The sequence below is a fragment of the Hydra vulgaris genome, chromosome 15 (genome assembly GCF_038396675.1).
Source record: "Hydra vulgaris chromosome 15, alternate assembly HydraT2T_AEP".
Taxonomy (NCBI): domain Eukaryota; kingdom Metazoa; phylum Cnidaria; class Hydrozoa; order Anthoathecata; family Hydridae; genus Hydra; species Hydra vulgaris.
In genome coordinates, this window is record NC_088934.1 from 33803576 (window position 1) to 33827191 (window position 23616).

At 28.3% G+C, this 23616-nt stretch overlaps 1 protein-coding gene across 5 annotated transcripts in view; it reads right to left on the reverse strand.

The window, feature by feature from the left end:
• The window catches only part of LOC105843411 (uncharacterized), an 86747-nt gene that overhangs the window by 51362 nt on the left and 11769 nt on the right, over positions 1-23616 (reverse strand). For all 5 annotated transcript variants that reach the window (XM_065818680.1, XM_065818684.1, XM_065818681.1 and 2 more), the window contains exon 2: positions 2975-3046. In XM_065818680.1, coding sequence (XP_065674752.1) covers positions 2975-3046 — 72 coding nt within the window. The remainder of the gene's footprint in view (positions 1-2974; positions 3047-23616) is intronic.

Sequence of the window (23616 nt, forward strand, 5' to 3'; positions counted from 1 at the left end):
CAAGCATATGGTCTGCCTTTTCTCTTTCAACAATTCTTTGCAAAACATCCATATTCTTCAAAAGCTTATGACAATCATTTCCAACAAACTCTCCACTATTATAAGGTTGTAATTTCAATTTGAGAAGTATTGGCCAAATTTTACCTTTAGGCTATATCTTTAGCATTGATTTGTAAAGATGATTTACAATTCCAAGGAGAAGATGAAGTTCCATTGGGGGAATAAACTCAATAACTTGTTTGACATCTTCTTGGTCAAACAATGGATTATGAACAATGTTTTAAAAATCCTTTGCGCACATTTTTCCATTCTCTTTTTCAATGAATGCTTTGTATTGCATCCTAATGGATCTGAAGTTTCTTGGAGTTCCCTATTCTTTGAGGTCACTAGATTTAACATCACACCAACAGCAAGGGTGTTTGCTTGAGTGAGACTGAATGCTACAGATGATATTGGCTAAATTCATGTCACATGCAATAAAGAAAAGCACATCAATTTTCCCAAATAAACTTAAAATTTTTTGACATTTTCATAAGTTTCTGAAACATTTTCAGCAACAACTACAAGTAGCTGATGCTTGGCACTTGTTTCTTTCCCATGTTCTACAGTCAGTAAGCTTTCGTCATTTGAGGCTGAACTTGTTTTGACATTTTGACATCCACCATTGGAGATAACACACAAGCTGAACTTGAGGAAAGATCCTCCACCATTAATACCTAGTTTGATGAAAGGCGGTGAAGTGATTGCTCTAACTCTGAGAATTGATTTACAAATCCCCTAAACTTTTGCAGTGAACAACCTTGGCCAAATAATCAGTTTTTGTTGATGGCCTTGCAAGTGAGATTTTAAAAACTTTGAATAAACTTTTAGCCTTTTGACCAGTAATTGTAAAATTTTCCATAAAAATTTTGTTTCAACAATTTTTGAATTTGTAGTTGTTTAATGTTACAACCAGTTCTTGCACCTTTTTATTTGAAAGACGAGTAATGATTAGAACTTGAACCATATCCAAAGTAGTTAGAGAAGTTCTTGATATACACTGAGCTCTGGAGGAACCTGGAGTAATAGTTAAAGCTTTATCACTTTCTCTGTTCAACCTAATTGTGTCCTTTGGAGAGGATACCTTTATCCTTTCCACAGGGCACAATTATATTTTTTGAGTTATTACAGAGGATGCAATTTTTTCAGCAGTTCTGGAATCAGTTGCTATCATTTTCTTTAAGTTTTTAAATTTGGTGGCTTGAGAACAATCATGTGTTATTCCTCTTTTGACTTCACTGAGACAGTTTGGCATAGTTTATCAAAGCTACTTAATGGCTCTTTCAAATCTTGATAGGTTGAAAAAGTGAGCTTTGTAGAATGTCCTTTTAGTTGGCCAACCTGGTAAATTAAACCATTACAAAAATGAAACCCTCTGGTCTGCAGTCTATTAATTACTTTATTAAAGTCATGTAGCTAGGAAAGAGACAAGTTTCTACCACTTTTGCCATGCTATGGTACCATTGCTCTGCAGGAATCGCATATGCCCAATGGAACTCTATCATCCTTAAAATCAATGGAATTTCCAGAAAAAATACCTAGTATTCTTTCCTTGATGAAATCAGAAATATGCCTGTCACATTAAAAAAAAAAAAAAGAAGCATACAGATTGCCAACAATCTTGATGAGTTTTTCTTTTATATGGCATTTCAGTGGTTAAAAAACTGATCTTTGAAAAATAACTTCAGTACGAGCTTGTGTTGGTAAAAAATTATTTTAGTTGTTTAGGCTGTTGACTGCTAAATGTAATTGCTTTAATGTTGTGAATTTTCCCAGAAAAAAAGAAACATTTGTTTTCGCATTTTTAAAAAGTAGAAAAAACTTGCTCAAAGCAATAAAAGATTTTAGGAGACAACAAGATTATACAAATTTGATTTATATAAAAAACTTGATTCTAACATTAATTTTGAAATTATTTTATAAATTACAAATTAATTTTGAATTTACAACTCTAAAGTAATTTTTACAATATGAAAAAAAGTTGTTATTGTATCCAATATTTGGTCAATCATTTTAAACAAAAACAACACAGTAAACCTGTGGGTTTAACAACTAAAATATAAAGAGGTTTTTATGTGTTTTAAATTCAGAACAATTAGACAAAATGCCTCTAACTATGTGTTTTCTACCTAATATTTTATACAAACTTGGACAAAAAAAGCACTCTTTTTGCAGACAAAGTGCACACAAATGTAAAGTCTAACAACCATAGAATCCCATATCCACTAGTCACATGATATTGTTACTAAATTAGTTATTTGATGTAACTTTGAATCTTTTAAAAGCATAAAAACCACAAAAAGCTACTATATTTCGGCCTTTTTTTCAAAGGCGAGATTCCTACTTTAAGAGCTATATCTTTGCACAGATAAAAGATATCTTGCTTCTATTTTTTTTGCCTGAAAATACATGCCAAGGCTTCATTCTACTAAATTTTGAAACTTCCATAGTCGGTAATAAGGTTAGAATAAAAACGTAAAGCATTCGTTGTCTCTTTTTAAAGAGGCTCTTAGTGCCATACTCTATACTTTAGGTCCCTGTGTACAAACCACAAGTGTTAAAGAGCTGATTTTTTGTCAGGTTATAGCCAACGCATTTATGTATAGAGTTTTTGATATTTTTTACAAAACACAAAATAGATTTAAAAAGGGGCTCCAAGTGCAATCAGTAGCGCAAATTACTATAAAACTTTAAATGTGTTTTTCTCCTTTGGCTTTAGAGATTAGATTTTAATTTTTACATCTGGTGATACCTGAGGCCTTGCAGATTAATGCCCCATTGGTCATTTTTTTGGTCCATAAAATTGAGCTTGGGACCATTTTTGGATAGGTGTGTACTGATAGTGTATAACTTAGATAACTAATCATTTTTTTGACACTGAGTTTTAATTATTTTAAAGAATTTTACACAAAAGAAATAAATTTATAAAACATACCTAGAACAAAAGTCAAACCGGCATGTGAAGTAACACGAGTGACAAGATCCTCCTTGAGTTTTGAATGACAAACTATTTTAATAAAATAACAGATTAACAGATTAATAATCTTAAATTTTACTTTATAATTATATATACATACACACACACACACACACACACATATATATATATATATATATATATATATATATATATATATATATATATATATATATATATATATACAGTGATGGGCATAGTTAACTAATTTTTTAGTTAACTTTTAGTTAAACTACTTTTTTTTAGTTAAATGCAATAGTTAAACTAATTTTTTATTTAAGTTAAACTTTTAGTTTAACTAACTTTTTTCCTAGTTTAGTTGAAAAAGTTAAACTAAATTTTTATTAACTAAATTTTTTATATATCGTCAAATAATTCGTTCTATTTCTATGCACCACTCACCTGACCAAGGACTCCAAGGATTCTGTTATTACTATTTTTATGTATTTATTTATTTAGTGCATGAACTGGACTTTTCAACATCATTTCCGCTTGGTCTGTATCAATAAAACGGTTAGCGGAAACATAAATTCATCAACAAGTTTTCTTGAGTTGAAAAAAAAAAAAGTTAAAAAGTTGAATTTTAGTTAACTATTTCTAATTAGTTTAAGTTAACTACTTTTTATAAAAAGTTTGTAACTAAAAGTTTAACTACTTTTTTTTAGTTTTAGTAGTTTAGTTAAACTATAATAAAAAAAGTTTGTGCTCATCACTGTATATATATAAATATATATATATATATATATATATATATATATATATATATATATATATATATATATATATATATATATATATATATATATATATATATATATATATATATATTGAGCACATTATTATTACCAATAACATTCAGCGCAAACTTTAATTTTTCTATTTTTGAAGTCTGAATAAATCATTGAGATTTGAACTCATTGGATGCTTTCATAGAAACTTTAGAAATATGACAGATTTATTAGAGTCATTAAAGTTGTTATTTTTGCAGATTTTTAAGAAACAATTTCTGCAGTTGAAGTAAAATAATTTTAACATTTTAAAATTGTTTAAAAGTGTAAACTGCAAAATTGTCACAATATTTGATTTAAATCAGACTATATGTAGAGGTATCAACTATTAAAGAAAAACTTTATTGAAGTTTTTCTGCAATAAATAAAGTTTGACAAATTTTGTATATTTGCTAGTTACATTTTTGTATATTTGCAAGTACAATAACATAATCCACATTACACAAAGACTCAACATTATGTTTAATTATTTGTTAACGTCCACAGGACTTAACTGCACTTCACAAAGGCATAATGTTTAATTATTTCATAATGAAATTTATTTAATAATTTACTAATTAACAACTACTATTGCTATTAGTATTTACTTTTTGTTTATTTAATCTTTTTTCATAAAACATTAGACATATTAGTAAGTCAAGAGCGATTGTGATAGTAGTATTGTAAGGCCTGCAATGTAATTCACTTAAATGCACGGCAACTCATTTGTTTTTTTTCCTAAGTTAATAGCATGTATAACGCATTATGGTTGAGGTGTACAAGTGCAAGCATGATTCTACCATCATCTACTATTAATTACCTATGTAACAAGATCATTTCTTGAGAGAATTATATATTGTTATTGCAGTAAGATGTATTACATAATACTGTCAGCTACTATATGGTGTGAGAGGATAAAGTAGATACATAACAAAAACTGCTTATTCACACTTGTGTCATCATCTGGATCCATCATTTGTGTCATCATCTGGATCCATCATTTGCGTCATCATCTGGATCCATCATTTGTGTCATCATCTGGATCCATCATTTAACTTTTCAAGTATTTCTAATAACAATGTGGTAAAATAATTAAATCAAAGTTTATACAAGAAATTAAGGGTACAAATCAATGTTGATATTTTGTCTTTAATTTTTTGAAATCAATAAAACAATTGCTGATGGAGCCATACTGAAACAAAGATGTGATTGGTCTCTCATTTTTTGATTCTCACATTTCTTCTAGTTAATAAGGAATCATGGTTCAGACATTGAACAATGATGTAATCTTCACAAAAACATGGCAGCTTAGTGATATTGAAGATTCTCAGATCTTAAATCATTCATACAGCATACTGAATATTTCTTTGACACATTAGGTCTTGGTCATAGATTTTCAATCACAGGTTACTAATCACTGGATATTTGAAAATGCATAAGGACAGTTATTATATCAATGCTCAAAAAATAAAAAAAAATTGGAAAATAATTAACAACACAGCAGAACAAGAATTTAATGAATTAATTACTTGTGATGAAGGACAATAGAAGTACTTACTACAAATTGCTTCACAACATAAAAAACTAAAGTTTAGAACAGTCTGTCAATAACATTAAAGATGGAAAATTAAATTTTAGTTTCTTAGATATATTTTAAATTTTTTTCAAATGGTAGCTATTTTGAACTTTCAATAGCTATTTAAACATTCTATAAAATAAATTTGTCTAGTTAAACAATCAACATTTTAACATTTTAAACACTTTTAGTAATTTTATAATTTTAAAAATTATAATGTATACTTATTTAAATTAAAGCAATTGAACTTATTGAGAATAGCATTGCGTAACTTAGATAATATCATAACAAAAATTAAAATTTTTTTTTTATCAGTAGTAATAAATATTTATATATATATATATATATATATATATATATATATATATATATATATATATATATATATATATATATATATATATATATATATATATATGTATATATATAATCATTTTAACTTTTAAAACAGCGCCAAAAATGCTACTAATTCCCCCCCTCCTTCTCCTTCAATTATGTTGAATGAAGAAGCCTAGCCAAGGTTCTTAGTTTCATGGTTTAATTAGTTAATCATATTAAGTATTTTATTACTAGATAGACAACCAGTGGTGGAATAGCTATAGCTAAGGCCTGCACATCAGCCATTTTAATAGTGTCTGAGAATTGATGTTTAAAATGGCTCTTAAATTTTTTAACTTCTAGGCAATACCTACTCTATCTATGGGGTAACTTGCCATATATATATTTTTTAGAAACTTGATAACAAAATAATAGATTAATCGATAAAAGTATTCAAATGTAGATAGCTGGTAGTTTTTAGGCCATCTGTTGTCATTATTAACAACTGCTACAGGCCCATTCAATTAACAACTGCTACACGCCCAGTCAATTAACAACTGCTACACACCCAGATATTCGTAAAATATATGCACATTTTATGCTGTATAGAATAAAAATTATATAAAGCATTAGATGTAAAACATCAGCACATTGAATGTTGTATTGAATAAAAACATCTGCACATAGAATGCTGTCTAGAATAAAAAACATCTGCTGTATAGAATAAAAACATCGATTCCTGTATAGAATAAAAACATTTGCACATAGATTGCTGTTTAAAACAAAAACACCTGCACATAGAATGCTGTAAAGAATAAAAACACTTAAATTCTATTAAAACAAAGGAAATGTCAAACTAGAAAATCTTGTCTTTATAGTTCCTGAGTCATAGAGAAGTTGCATTTTAGTTACATTTTGTTAAAATATTAGCAGTTTGTATATAACTTTGATATTGTATGTATTTGTCCATTTAAATTTATAGTTTTAAATATTTATCAAAACTATTATACTTAATTCATAGTAAAATCTTTATATAAAGATAGGGATTTAATTTAATTTATTTATTTGCTTATTTTTAAGTTGATGATGATAACGATAATAACAGTAAAGATAAACTTTAAAGTAAGTTACATTTTAAATAATTTTTTTCAAATGGCTATTCAAAATATTTTTACATATATTATATCTATATATACTATTATACTGTCTTTAGTTACTGTCATCATTGCTAAATTGTGGAAGGATTATGTACAGTATCTTAAGATATAACATCTATTTTAGTAAAAAAATAGTATAAATTTTTATACAAATTTAAAAATGTTTACTTATTATTTTTTTATGTTTTTTTATATTTCTTTAGTTTATGCATGTTAATATTTTGCTTAAGTTTGCCTTTTATTGAAATATGGCTTTAATTTAAATAAACCATGATTTAAAATTTACTTTGTTAACTTTCTGTTTTATCAAAACTTAGAGAAAAGTCAATGCAATGATGTTAATAATAATTTTATCAAATAACAAACAGTGAACATTTACTTAAGATTCACTGCAAACGCTTTTTTGATAGCTTTTGAACGTTCACCTCAAACACGCAATAAGAAACACGGAAGTTTACCAAATGTTTTTTATCTTTTTTTTATTTTATAACGTATAAATATTAAATTCAGATGGACTGATTGTGTTAAAACCTACATTTGCTAGTTTTTGTGTAATGTAATGCTTTTTTGAACTTAAATAACCCTTATTTATTTAAATATTGTTAAATAAGTACCAAAGTAAAAGTTTACTTGTACTTAGGTAAAAAATCATGTTTTACAACTAAATTACACCATATCAAGTTTATTTGAGAGGGCATGATTTAATGATTACATTTCAAACATATATTTCAACCTATTTTAACACTATACTAGGCAAATTTTTTGGTATTAAATTTAAACAAGGAGCTTATCACCACTATAATATTAATAATTATCTGGGATAATAGCTTTGTTTCATATCAATATTGGTAATTATAATTTTAAACTCAATATTAATGTCTTTTGTCCTGATTAGGTCCTTGTTAAAATTTCATATCTAAATATTTGCCTTAGTCACATACAGAAAGTATTGTAAAGTTCTTTGCAACAAGTTGAAAATTCATATTTAAGATGTTTAGCATAATGTTAAATTAGAAATTTTGTCTAAAAAGTTGAAATAAATTATTATTTATTATAAAAATAGCCTATGATACTAATATTTAAACAGTTGAATATTCTTTGTTTGTTTGAATATTAGATTTTTCTAATTATGTTAAAACTGAAAACATTGCATTATTAATACCATCTATATTTTCCAAATGGTTTACTCTATAATTATAGGCTCATAGCCAATCTACAAGGTTATCACAAATAGGATGATAGAGAGTTCAAACTTTTAATACGAAATTTTAATATAAGCCATTGTTTTTAACACTCTGCAATTATTGACAGAAACTTCCTACAAAAGCTTTGTTGAAAATTTCAGTCAATAATTGCAGAGTGTTAAAAATAATATATAATATGTATAATACCTCTCATTTCCATAAATTCTATAATATATGTGTATATTAGGGTTATGACATTTTTTAAGTCTGTTGTGGTCATACTTCTATAACCTGAGCAATGTTGAGTAATTGATAAAAAACTGGTTTAATGGTAGTCTAGTTGCAAAAATATCCCCCCCCCCTTCCCTCCTTTGATTACAACGTGATTTTTCATAGATTACATGAGGACACATAAAGCTTATTTCCAACCCATTTATGAACAGCCACAAAAATAAATAAAACTAATTGTAAAAAATATTTAGTACTTATAAACTATATATCATTGAAGTAGATCAATAAAAGTAATTATTTTCAGCAAGTTAGTTTTAACGCTTCACAGGTCATTCTTTCCAATAAATTTCACATTTGCAAATTCCCATTTTTTTGAATTTTGAAGGAGATCTTCCATCAATTTAATGCCTCGTTCAGCAATGATGTTCGTTCTTGGAATATGAACTACACTATCTTCTTTGCTCCAGTGTTTCATAAAGCACTTTAAAGCAGCTGTACTCTTAATTTCTCTCAATGCATCAAGTATATAGTCATATGATTTATCATCAAATAATTGTTTGCTGAACCAAAGTTTTTTCCATTGATTTGCAATAAAAGTTGCTGCACTTTCAAGTTCACACCTCCATGTTGGTATAAAAAAATAGGCAAGAAGAACATATGATGCTCTAAAGTTCCATCTAGCACTGTGCAATGGAGGATTGTTGATTTACAATTTACAAAATGATCCAAAACATGTTTTAAAAGGAGATCCAGTATATGATGCTGACATCCTAAATATTGTAGTTAAGTAAAGCCTCTGGTTTCCATTTCATTTTGTATTTTTACAACTATACCATTTAATCTTCCTGTGTTTACTGCTGTTGTGTCACATACAATCATTGAAATACATTTCCATGCATCAAAATCATTTAGCAATTTTTTAAAAGCTTCAAAAATATCATTGGTTTTTCCACTTTCACATTTAACAATTCCTAAGTTAATTTTCCTTTTCTCATTTTGGAGTATCACAACTTGGTATTCAGTCTTGTTTATTTTCTTTCCATCAAAATTTAGGCAGAATTGTTCTTCTTGTACTGTTTTAGCAACAATTTTCTTTATGTTCTTTATGCTTCTTGCCTATTTTCTTATACCCCTTGCCTTAAAGTTGATCTCCATATTCCTGATTTTTTAGAAATACTTGGAAAGTTGAGTTTGTTCAATAATTTACTTATTTCGACAGCAATTAACTTTACTCTTTCTTTTCTGCTTTTTTCCATTGATGCTAGGTAGTTGTAACATCCAATAATAAAAGTTTTTTTTAGCATTCTATTAAATGAGTCCAATGATTTTCAATAAAGGGTAGACCAATTCTTGATGTTATACATTTTTCAAACGAAACTAAATTTTTTGTCCATATGCATGTTTGTCGACAACAGTTTTGCTATATTTATTTGACATATTAGAAAAATCTAAAATGCATGGATAATATATGTTAGTAATGTTCTATGTTTTAATATTATTTTAATAAAAATACTTTTCTTTAAAAATTTACTGTATAAATATAAAATTAATTAAAAAAGACATTGAAATGGGTAAAAACAAAAGAAATGAGTAAAACATAAAACGCATTAGTATTAACTATTTTCTGTATTTGTGTAATATTTCAGTTCAAACCAACATATTACACAAGCACATTAAATAGTTTTTACTAAGGTGTGTTTTATGCTTTATAGTGAATTTAAAAATCAAATACTTCCATATTAGTCATAAAAACAAAAATATTTTTATAGCATAACTTAATTGTGGGTGGGTGGGGGACATTTTTTAACTATATTCAATATTATTATGAAATTTTAATATTAACTATTAATTTCTCAGGTTTTAAAACTATGGCCAATTAAAACTGTGAAAAAAGTTAAAAAAATCATAACCCTAATGTATATATATATATATACATATATATATATATATATATACATATATATATATATATATATATATATATATATATATATATGATATTTTGAAAATTTATATATATATATATGAAAATTTTCCTATCCAATACCCCCCTCCCCCTTTTGTTCATTAATTTTTAAAATTATAAAACATACTAGTATCTGATAAATATTGAACTTTCAGTGTAAATTCAAACCCCTTTTCTACTTCAATAATATATATACATATATATATATATATATATATATATATATATATATATATATATATATATATATATATATATATATATATATATATATATATATATATATGTATATATATATATATATATATATATATATATATATATTTATATATATACATATATATTTATATATACATATATATATACAAATATATATACATATATACATATATACATATTAATTATGTTAAAACTGAAAACATTGCATTATTAATACCATCTATATTTTCCAAATGGTTTACTCTATAATTATAGGCTCATAGCCAATCTACAAGGTTATCACAAATAGGATGATAGAGAGTTCAAACTTTTAATACGAAATTTTAATATAAGCCATTGTTTTTAACACTCTGCAATTATTGACAGAAACTTCCTACAAAAGCTTTGTTGAAAATTTCAGTCAATAATTGCAGAGTGTTAAAAATAATATATAATATGTATAATACCTCTCATTTCCATAAATTCTATAATATATGTGTATATTAGGGTTATGACATTTTTTAAGTCTGTTGTGGTCATACTTCTATAACCTGAGCAATGTTGAGTAATTGATAAAAAACTGGTTTAATGGTAGTCTAGTTGCAAAAATATCCCCCCCCCTTCCCTCCTTTGATTACAACGTGATTTTTCATAGATTACATGAGGACACATAAAGCTTATTTCCAACCCATTTATGAACAGCCACAAAAATAAATAAAACTAATTGTAAAAAATATTTAGTACTTATAAACTATATATCATTGAAGTAGATCAATAAAAGTAATTATTTTCAGCAAGTTAGTTTTAACGCTTCACAGGTCATTCTTTCCAATAAATTTCACATTTGCAAATTCCCATTTTTTTGAATTTTGAAGGAGATCTTCCATCAATTTAATGCCTCGTTCAGCAATGATGTTCGTTCTTGGAATATGAACTACACTATCTTCTTTGCTCCAGTGTTTCATAAAGCACTTTAAAGCAGCTGTACTCTTAATTTCTCTCAATGCATCAAGTATATAGTCATATGATTTATCATCAAATAATTGTTTGCTGAACCAAAGTTTTTTCCATTGATTTGCAATAAAAGTTGCTGCACTTTCAAGTTCACACCTCCATGTTGGTATAAAAAAATAGGCAAGAAGAACATATGATGCTCTAAAGTTCCATCTAGCACTGTGCAATGGAGGATTGTTGATTTACAATTTACAAAATGATCCAAAACATGTTTTAAAAGGAGATCCAGTATATGATGCTGACATCCTAAATATTGTAGTTAAGTAAAGCCTCTGGTTTCCATTTCATTTTGTATTTTTACAACTATACCATTTAATCTTCCTGTGTTTACTGCTGTTGTGTCACATACAATCATTGAAATACATTTCCATGCATCAAAATCATTTAGCAATTTTTTAAAAGCTTCAAAAATATCATTGGTTTTTCCACTTTCACATTTAACAATTCCTAAGTTAATTTTCCTTTTCTCATTTTGGAGTATCACAACTTGGTATTCAGTCTTGTTTATTTTCTTTCCATCAAAATTTAGGCAGAATTGTTCTTCTTGTACTGTTTTAGCAACAATTTTCTTTATGTTCTTTATGCTTCTTGCCTATTTTCTTATACCCCTTGCCTTAAAGTTGATCTCCATATTCCTGATTTTTTAGAAATACTTGGAAAGTTGAGTTTGTTCAATAATTTACTTATTTCGACAGCAATTAACTTTACTCTTTCTTTTCTGCTTTTTTCCATTGATGCTAGGTAGTTGTAACATCCAATAATAAAAGTTTTTTTTAGCATTCTATTAAATGAGTCCAATGATTTTCAATAAAGGGTAGACCAATTCTTGATGTTATACATTTTTCAAACGAAACTAAATTTTTTGTCCATATGCATGTTTGTCGACAACAGTTTTGCTATATTTATTTGACATATTAGAAAAATCTAAAATGCATGGATAATATATGTTAGTAATGTTCTATGTTTTAATATTATTTTAATAAAAATACTTTTCTTTAAAAATTTACTGTATAAATATAAAATTAATTAAAAAAGACATTGAAATGGGTAAAAACAAAAGAAATGAGTAAAACATAAAACGCATTAGTATTAACTATTTTCTGTATTTGTGTAATATTTCAGTTCAAACCAACATATTACACAAGCACATTAAATAGTTTTTACTAAGGTGTGTTTTATGCTTTATAGTGAATTTAAAAATCAAATACTTCCATATTAGTCATAAAAACAAAAATATTTTTATAGCATAACTTAATTGTGGGTGGGTGGGGGACATTTTTTAACTATATTCAATATTATTATGAAATTTTAATATTAACTATTAATTTCTCAGGTTTTAAAACTATGGCCAATTAAAACTGTGAAAAAAGTTAAAAAAATCATAACCCTAATGTATATATATATATATAAATATATATATATATATATATATATATATATATATATATATATATGATATTTTGAAAATTTATATATATATATATGAAAATTTTCCTATCCAATACCCCCCTCCCCCTTTTGTTCATTAATTTTTAAAATTATAAAACATACCAGTATCTGATAAATATTGAACTTTCAGTGTAAATTCAAACCCCTTTTCTACTTCAATAATATATATACATATATATATATATATATATATATATATATATATATATATATATATATATATATATATATATATATATATATGTATATATATATATATATATATATATATATATATATATATATACATATATATTTATATATACATATATATATACAAATATATATACATATATACATATATACATATATATATATATATATATATATATATATACATATATATATACATATATATATATATATATATATATATATATATATATACATATATATATATATATATATATATGCATATATATTTATATATACATATATATATACATATACATATATATATATATATACATAAATATATATATATATATATATATATATATATATATATATATATATATATATATATATATATATATATATATATATATATACATATATATACATAATAGGTACATAAATGTTTTACATGAAGAAGTTACACTTGAAGACCACAATGGAAAAAACGGCGGAGTCACATTTTTATAATTTTTCAGTTATGGCCCTTGGGTAATAAAGCATTGAAAAATGCTTCTTTTAAGCCAAGTTTCAAATGAAAAAACCGACATAGTCTATGGTAAAATGGAATAAGAAAATATGGTATACAATGGAAAAAACATCAGTGTCCACCAGTGACAAGGAAAGAAAAGGCAGGGTCCATATAATAACGTTATATGTGACTCTGCCGTTTTGATTTCCATTGTGATCTTCATATATTTAATTATTTCATAATTATTATTTGCTACACTTAATGGCTTTTTTATTTTAAATTAATACTTTTTGAGCACGTAAACACCTATGCCTCCGCCTTTTTTATTGCTTCCTCGTGGTTGGCTAATTAGTTTGTAATTTGCCAAACTATAATTAGAATTCAACTCTAGAGGACATTCTGAATCATGCCAAGTCTCTGACAGAGATATGACGTCGAATGTGTAATTTATAATAGATAGAAATTCTTTAAACTTTTCAAAATTTTGCCGCATGCTTCTTATGTTTAAGTGTAATATAGAAAGTAAATTTAAATCTTTTTTGATTTTAAATTCATAAGGATCAAAATAGGGTGTTTTTATTAAGCTCATTTGAGTTCCAGTACACAAGCTCATTTGAGTAACCAGTACACAAAGAATCTATACTAAAACAAAATGGCTGACTACGATGCTACACCTATTGTTACAGACAAGCCAAAAAAGAGAAAGAAAAATGGCAGTAAGAAAGACATAGCAAAGAAACAGAGGTTGTCATCTCATGTAACTGGCCCTGACTGTAAATGTATAAGACTTAAATGCTTTCAAACAGTCAAAGAAGAGAATAGAGCCTTGCTCCTCGAGTCATTCAATGCATTACCAACAAAGGATGCTCAGGTGAGTTCTTCTTTTAAGTTTTAAATTAAACTCTTTAAATATAGTTCTAGACTATTTTTTTATTTATAATACTAGCTCTAGATTTAGGTCTAGACCTAGATTCATAATTTTAATGCACCTGTTATTCCACCATGAACATGTTGATTAAATAAGACAAAGAGTTTCTCATTCTCATTTTCATTCAAATTTAGTTAGGTCTAGAATAGCTAGACCTGTACATCTGAATCATAACCATGGTAGACATCTGGTTGTATTACTGTGTTATGATACCCAAGGCTGGTATTGTATGTTTAATAGGCATTTTTAACTTAGTTTTTTAGTGGGGTGGACCCAATATCACAGTTCATTGTTCTATTTGAACGCAGCATACAAATTTATTAATTCTAACAAAGTAGGTAGGCTTATATATTTTTAAATTTTATAAAAATGCTTGTGTTTCCAAAGATGTGTGACTGGTTGCGTTAATAATCTTATATTGCTTCTTTTTACAGGATTCCTATCTTGCTTTACTGATCACAGTCGCAGAGATTAGCCGAAAAAGACCTCAAAAGGAAGAGCCTAAAAGTGCAAACAGTCACAGCTATCACTATAAAGTATTCCTGAAGAGTACAGATGATGTCGACCCAGATTCATTTGCCTATGTTTGCTTTCAAGCCTTCATCTCCATCTTTGGAATTATGAAAGGGAGACTTGAGACTATCAAGAGAAGTCTTGCTACTACAGGTAATTTATACTATTAGCAATAGTTTTTTTTTTCAGTTTGTGGAATAAAAAAGCTATTTTTTCTTATCATAGTTAATGTAAAAAAAATGCACATTTTTCTATAATCCTTTCTTGTCTATATATTAATATTTTTCAATATTTAAAAAGAAATGTTGAAATTCATAAAGAGTGCTGTTATTCTCTGAACATGTATTTTTATAACTTTTTTTTAATTTTTTTTTAATTTTTTTTACTCACCCCAGGCCTGCCTCCTGTTGATGGACGAGGAAAGCATGGCAAAATGGACGAGGAAAGTCATCACAAAATATCTGATGAACTGCGGCAGAGAATAAGAGACCACATCTCTTCATTTAGGGGTCGGCAGTCTCATAACTCACAAGAGAAGACGAGACGGCTGTACCTGCCAGAAGAACTCAGCATCTCCAAGATGTTTGATTTATATCAAGAGAAGTGGCCAGGAGACAGTTTAGTGTATGAGTCATACAGGCTTATATTCAACAACGATTTTAACATTGGCTTTGGGTACCCAAGAACCGACACTTGCTCAGCCTGCGACCAGTTCTTGGCAAAAATAGAAATTGCTACAAAGACTCTTGAATCAGACCCAACAAATGAAGTCCAAGATTACACCTCATCTTGAGGCCTTTACGTTTGACTACCAAAAAAATGTCAACCTACCCAAAAAGTCCACCAATGACTTTTACTACAACAGAAAGCTCACATACCAATCATTTAACATTCACCAACTATCAACTGATGATGTTTTTCTTTACTGCTATGATGAGACTGTCACTAGGAAAGGTTCAGATGAGGTGGCTTCTTTCCTGTATGACCACATCACAACCAAGGTCAGCGAAGAGGTTACTCACCTTGAACTATTCTGCGATTCCTGCTCAGGACAGAATAAGAACTTTACCCTGATTCGGTTTTTAGATTATATGGTGCACCATAGAAAAAGGTTTACCTCAGTGACAGTGACATTCCCTGAGCGCGGACATTCTTATATGGAGTGTGACAGGGACATGGGTCCAGTAAATACAAAGTCTAGTGCTAGTGTTCCAGAAGACTGGATAAAAATATTTAGTGAAGCACGAAAACATCCTACACCATTTAACGTGACTGATGTTAAACAGGATCTGGTCAAAAACTTCTCCGGCTTTCTAAGGCCATTGTATAAGAAAGGCTGCCCATTCCCCACGCGCCCCATTCGGGAAATGGTTTTTAACAAGGATGAAGGTCCAGGGACCGTTTGTCACAGAGACTCATGGAACGGTATTTTCTTGAAAACAAACATCATTGTTCCAACGAGAAAAAACAATTTTTCAGTATGCACAGCAGTGCCAGTAGCTTTGTATGAAGACAGACTGGCTATATCAGCTGCAAAGTACAAAGACCTCCAAGTCCTCAAAAAATTTACCACCAATGAGGCATTCTATGATGCTCTGCCGTATGACGATAAAGTTGAAGATGAGGGTCAAGACCAATGAATGTTCATGCATTTTTTATTTTTTTATTTGTTTAAAATAAAAAAATTTTAAAATTTAATGGTTTTATATAGTTATTTCTTATGTGTTACAATAGAAAAACAGGCAAAGTCCTAATCAATGGAAAAAACAGCAGAGTCCAATCTGAACACATTTTGAAAAAACAAAATTTTCCATGAGCTAACATGATTTTCAGAATATTTATTTGTTAAAATTTGATGCTTAAATGGATGACCTTCCCTTAAAAATTAAAAGAATTGACAGTTTCTCACATAATTTGTAATAAAAAGGTTTCAAACCTTTAATTTAGGTTTTCTCAAAATGTGAAAAATGTGACTCTGCTGTTTTTTCCATTGTGCTCTTCACTTGTTTTGTTTAATACACTGTTAAAAAACTTTAGTTCTGTTCAATGTTAAAAATTTTCAGTTCTGTTTTAATTGAAATATATTATGTTGTTATACTTGAAATTAGTTAAAATGAAGCGGAACAATATGGATTGTCAGATATACAGACGAAAGTGGATGGCTGCAAAGTGACACTTTTAGCAACAACTGCAACAAAGCAACAATCAAAGCCACAACGACACTGAATTTGTTTCTAATGTTAGATTTTGTACTTTGAAAATTTTAAAAACATGCTGGTAATGTTCTTAAGTATGAATATTCATTTTTTTCAGTTATTTGCAATATGTTAAAATAGGTACATGAAGTTGATGGTCTGAAACCAGACCATCAACTTCATGTACAAAATTAACATAGTCTTCATTGTTTAACTGTTTTATTTATTTACTTTAGTAGAAATGGGGAAAAAAAGTGATTTATCTCCCTGTAAAAGAGATCAGATTAAGGTTCTCTTGGAGAATACAGAGCTTACTCAATGTGAGATTTAAAATGAGGGATGACTCAGAGCATCCTGTCAAACACAAAAAAGAACATGCAGCATGGCTCAAATGGTATTCCAAAACATAAAGGGAAATATGGAAAGCAGCTTTGCAACAAGATAATTGAGCTTTGGCGCGACTCTCTAAATCTAACTGCAAGATGATATCACACAAATTGATGGTTGAAATGAACACTTTAGGTGTTCAAATGAGTAACAGGACTGTGTGAAGAAGATTAATTGATGTAGGTTTGAGGGCATATCAACCAAGAAAGAAACCGAAATTGACCACTGCAATGATGAAGAAAAGATTATTATGGGTCAAACAATTTGCCACAAGGACAGTTGAGAACTAAAAAATTGTGAGTTGTCTAAATGTATGATTACTTCCATACTGTCCAGAATAATAATTTTTAAATTTGATTAGCAACAAACAAATTAAATTAAACTTGATTTAAATTACTAGAATAAGATTAATTGTAATAACTGTAAGCCTACAACAGCAGTCTGTGTAATATGTGTATGTAAGTGTTAAGGTATGTTTTTTTGATGAATCAACACTGGAAATATCGGAAAACAACTGCGATTATGTAAGAAGAAGACCAGAAGAAGAATTTCTTCCAGTGTCTGGTGCAGAAGGTCAAACATTTGACTAAAGTCGTGGTTTAGAGCTTGATATCTTTCAAAGGACCTGGACATCTAGACATTGTGGGTGGCATGATGAATGCTAAACAATACAAGAAAGTTATAACAACTTGTCTGATTCCTCAACTAGAGGACTGGTTTCCTAATGGGAACTGCACTTACATGCAAGATAGAGCACCCTGCTATACGCCAAACATTATCAAGGATTACTTTGTTGACATCGGTATGGAGGTGATGTCCTGGCAATTGAAGGGATATGGCACAATCTGAAAGACAGTAAACAAGGTCAACACCACTAACAAATGTATATAAAATATATGAAGGTGACTAAAATTACTTATCGGAATATAGCATGAAACATTGCTTTATTGACAAACACTTAGTTACCAAAATTGTAATATATTTATGCTAAAAGATAAAATTAAAAAAAAAACTATTTTCTCTTTTACCTTTTTTGTTTTGACAATTTTCAATGAACATAAGATTTAAAGCCTAATATTATTGCACTGGTCACAATACGAGACACAATGTGATACTATTTGATATATAGCAATGCAATATCAAGACCAGCATCAATATACCAACAATATTTTGATGCTGTGTCTACTTATAAAACTTATGAAGTCTTTAAAAGTTATAAAACTTTTCAAATGCTGTTTAAATATATGGAAGGATATATATATATATATATATATATATATATATATATATATATATATATATATATATATATATAAATATTATTTAAAAATGACTACTTGAGCTGAACTCTCTTATGTTATGTCTCTATTCTAGAGTGAAACTGGATATAGTCAGACAACATGCAATTTATTAGATAGTTGAAAATCTAATGTATTATTATAGCTGTTATTATTTTTTCTGATTTTTTTTTCTTTCCTCTTAAATATTTGGTTAATTTCAATAAGACAGTGCCTAAATATTCGAGTTCCTGGTTACTCACACCCACATTTGTTAACAGACCTTTCTTTACCAATAACATACAATAAAAATAACATGTGTTAAGGTTGAGATGCAAGTTTAAGAGACAAGGATAAATATATTTAATTTATTATTAAAGAAAAATATGTACATTTTTATTAACAAGTTAAAAAGTAATAACATATAACTGAACTTATCTACAAAAATGAAAACATGAGTATAGGAAACACCAAAAAGATAACATAAAAATCAAAGAAAAACAAAATGGTAAGAAATCTGCAAGTTAGGACTAAGTTTTTCTTCAAAGATCTAAATGCTTTGTATCAAGTAGTGTTGTTATAAACTTTGACTAAATTGACTAAAAGTTGACTAGTTAAAAGTTGAAATTAGTCGACTGTAAAAATTGAATAGTCAATTTGATCGATAATGGACTACCTACTAATCAACTAAAAGTTGATTTAGTCAAGTAAAAATTTTAAAACCCTTATATCTTTTCATTCAATTTAACTTTTCAATCTTTAGCTTTTGTTTGTTCATTGAATAACAATAGTATGTACTATTATAACTATAACCAAGTTTTTTGTTAACTCTCTAGAGCCGCTCCAAGCTGGCTCAGGGTCTTGGGGTAAAACTAAATTATGAAGCTCCAAAATTTAAATGTCATCTAACAATCACATTATTAATATGATAGTAATGAGTTTTTGATATATAGCCACTGTGTCAAGAATTAACTTTTAATTCGAACCTCTTTTCCTGATAAAAAACCTTTGGAGTATGATGATAGTACAAGTATGTAGGAGTACATTAGAGTTGGTTTTGAAATCTTTCATAATCGTCCATGATAGAAAAATTGATATGAATTTTTAACTTTATTGGTATGAACAAATGAGTTACATTTTCTATTGAAATTATTTGAAACTTGTTCGAACATATTTATTTTATAAATAAGCAGTGTACTTATCACTTTGAAACAACAAACAAACAAAAAAGGATTACTCTTGTTAAATATAATTCTTAAAAATTGATGTTAAAAGGTAATTTCTTACATATCATATGTTATAATACGTTATATTTTCTACAAACTATGTTATATTTTCTACATACAAGTTAAATGAAATGCTTGCTGTTTTATTCAATCAAATATTTTAGAAGATTCTAAGGGCAGTCTGGGTGATTACTGAGCCTCTTGAACCGTTGCCAGTGATGTTTGAAGTCATGATGGAGTGATTCTGTTGTTTGCTCTTAATAGATGCCCAGTAAGTGGTTGTGGTAATCAATAAACTGTGTTACATGAAAAAAGACAGCATGCGCTTTGGGAGTGACACTGGTTTTTGGAAGCTCAAAGTAGGAATCCTTGAATTCTTCAATGAAGATCCAATAGCTGTCTTGAGTAATTTTTTCAATGGAGGCATGAACAACCGCATCAAACTTTCTGAATGTGTCAATGAGCGGAAATGCTAAAAAACAAGCATGCTTTTCCATAAGTTATTGAAGCAAGTCAATATTTTGTGAAAGCTTTCTGCACTTATTGCCTACAAATTCCCCTCTGTGAAAAGGTTATTGTTGAAAGTTCATCATTTTTGGCCACTCAGGTGCATTTTTCCACTGCAGACAGACTCTTGAAGAGGTGGTTAACAACAACAAGAAGCAAGTGAAGTTCCATGGGTGGAATGAAGTCCAAGATGAGTGTTCCTTCAGGTAACTTAATAACTGACTGATGCACAACATTCTGAAAGTCCTTGAGTTTTTTTATTTGGGCACCGCCTGCTTGGAACCATGTATAATCAGTTTAAATGAAGCCAAATGTTTAAAGTTCAACACTCTGATGAAGATTCTTTGACTTAATGTCACACCAGGTACAAGGGCGAACACTTGAGTGAAAACGCAAACCACAAATGTTTGCAAGCCTAATGTCATATGACAACACAAAAGGCAAACTCTCAAGGCTCAATTTTTCCATGATCTGCTTTACATTGTCATAATTTTCAGAGTGGTTTTCTGTAATAGCCACCAGAAATTGATGCTTCACTCCTGAGTCTTTGAAGAGAGGCTTCTTAAATTGGGGAGAAGCATTTGGTTCTAAGTCAAGAAGCACAAGAAATGCTTACAGGAACACCCCATCCTCCATCAATTCCTACCTTGATAATTTCATTAGCCTGATGACCTCTGATCTGAACTAAAATGTTTCTAAGAGCTTCAACATCTTTGCAGTACACCAATATACGTTTGGATTATTCTCCAATAGACATTTGGATGTGTCTGAAAATTCAAAGATGACTAATAAGTCAGAAAGATGCTTTACAAGAGACTCAAATTTTTCCCTGAAGTTTTTTTTAACTACTCGCTGGAGAGCTACTTTGTTAAGTGCTTGAAAGTCCAGTCTGGTTTTGAACTTGTAGAAATTGTCGATCAGCCAAGGTGGAAAAAGTTCTTTTTATCTTAATGACCCTGGAAAAAGAGTTTACATCAACACAGTTTCTGATATTAAAAAGTTTTCTTGTTGTCACTAAAACAAAAGTATAATAAGCATATATTACTTAAAAAAATTTTTTTTCACCTGGAGTAACTGAATGATGTCTTCCTGTTCCCTTAAGAACGTTGCTCAATAACTGGCTGTTTTTTCAACTGAATAGCTGTGTTTGTTGTTCTATTCGGCTGAGGGCTTCCAAACTTGGCTTTTCCCACATAACATATCATGCAATCATATGGTGATTTTCTTGTTGCAGGAGAAATCTTTATGCTTCGGTAGTCAGGCAGTGAGGGAAGTTGAACATCTTCACTATTGTCTTTTTTTCTAAGGCCTACTCAACAGTTTTTGCAGATACCAATTGGGACTCTTTGATCTTCAAAGTTGATAGCTTGACCAAAAACTTCTTGACAGTGATAAATTATAAAATCAGTCAGTTGCCTGTTAGCTTTTTTCAAACAGAGAAAACAGATAGTTTTCTGTTGTCATCAAGTTTTTGCTTGATTCGGCATTTTAGTTTTGCACTTGTATTTTGCTCAAAAGGCACAATGAAACTGTTTGCAGGCCTTTCCCGGAATTCCAAAATTAATAAAGAGCTTAGGAACTCTTACTTCAATAAGTTGCTTATCTCTGTTAGTAACTTATGTGACAAAAATAAACAACTTTTATGTAAAAAATGTTTTATTTTATTTGATCAATAATCTTTTCAATAGGCCAAAAAAAAATTTTAATTACATTTTTCTTTCACAGACGATGATAAAAGATTTCAAAACCAACTTTAATATATCCCTACATACTTGTACTATCATACCCCTGGATATTTTTCTTGGGAAAAGAGATTCGAATTGAAAGTCATTTTGTGACAGTGATAGCAAATTATCAAGACAGTCTTTTTTTAATTAAGACCTGGAAATAGATTGTTCCATTGTCGAAACAGCCCTTTTCTTATGTTGTTTTGCTCCATTATTATTTAAATAATATTGTATTAAAAAATAGAAAGGAAATATAAATTACTTTATTACTTTTTGTTATTATTTATTTCAAAAAAATAAATTATTCTGATATTTTGACTAAATCAACTTATTAGCCAAATTCATTTCAGAGGCCTGGTCTCGAAATTAATTCGATGTTGGGAAAAAAGTAAAGATGGTTACTTTGTTATAAAAAAAATCAACTAAACAATACTGTTGTTGCTACTATTAGCTCTTAATTCATCATGATTAAAAACCTAAATGATTAAAAAGATACTTTCAAGAAATTGTGAAAGAAAATGCAAATGTATTTACGTTTTTTAAAGGTAAAAGAAAAAAAGAAGCCTAATAGGCTATTGAATATTGTTATTAAATAGCAAACATCTATTTTTAATGAAGTATCTCTTAAAATACCGAAAATTACAGCTGAATGGTTATCAAACAATATGCTTTACAATAAGAAAATTAGTGAAGATATCGTTTACAGATATTGTGACCATTTAAAAGGAAGGGAACTGCGTCTTCCTGAAAAAACATAAAAAATGCTACAAAGTTGCAAAATAAAATAGTTACCTGGTTAAATGTTACATGCATTAAATCTATGAGTATAAAATTATATATTGACTACATGAGATCAGTTGCTTTACTTTTTGATTAATTTATTCCTAAAATAGAACATTGAAGTTGTCCTGTTAGTTCTAGTAGATTGTGTACTGGGTTCACTTTCACTTTTGTGTTTAGCTACTTTCACTTTTGTGTTTTTTAAAACACAATAATGATAAAATACTAAATACAATGAAAACTATAAAAGAAAAGATTTAGGCTCTTTCTTGCACAGAACGTTACAAAGTGTAATCATTTTTTTAAATTAACTGAGTCCTAAATAAAAGATGACAATTGCTATACCAGCATATCCAGAACTAAACTATTTTTTAACAGATGTATCATTGTTTAAAAATTGAAATAACACTTTTAAGAAATGGCTGTTTAGTTGTAATGTGTTTATTTTGTACAAATGGAATTAAAATTTGAATGCGAATCATTTGACTGTCAACATTTATGTTATAAATACTCAC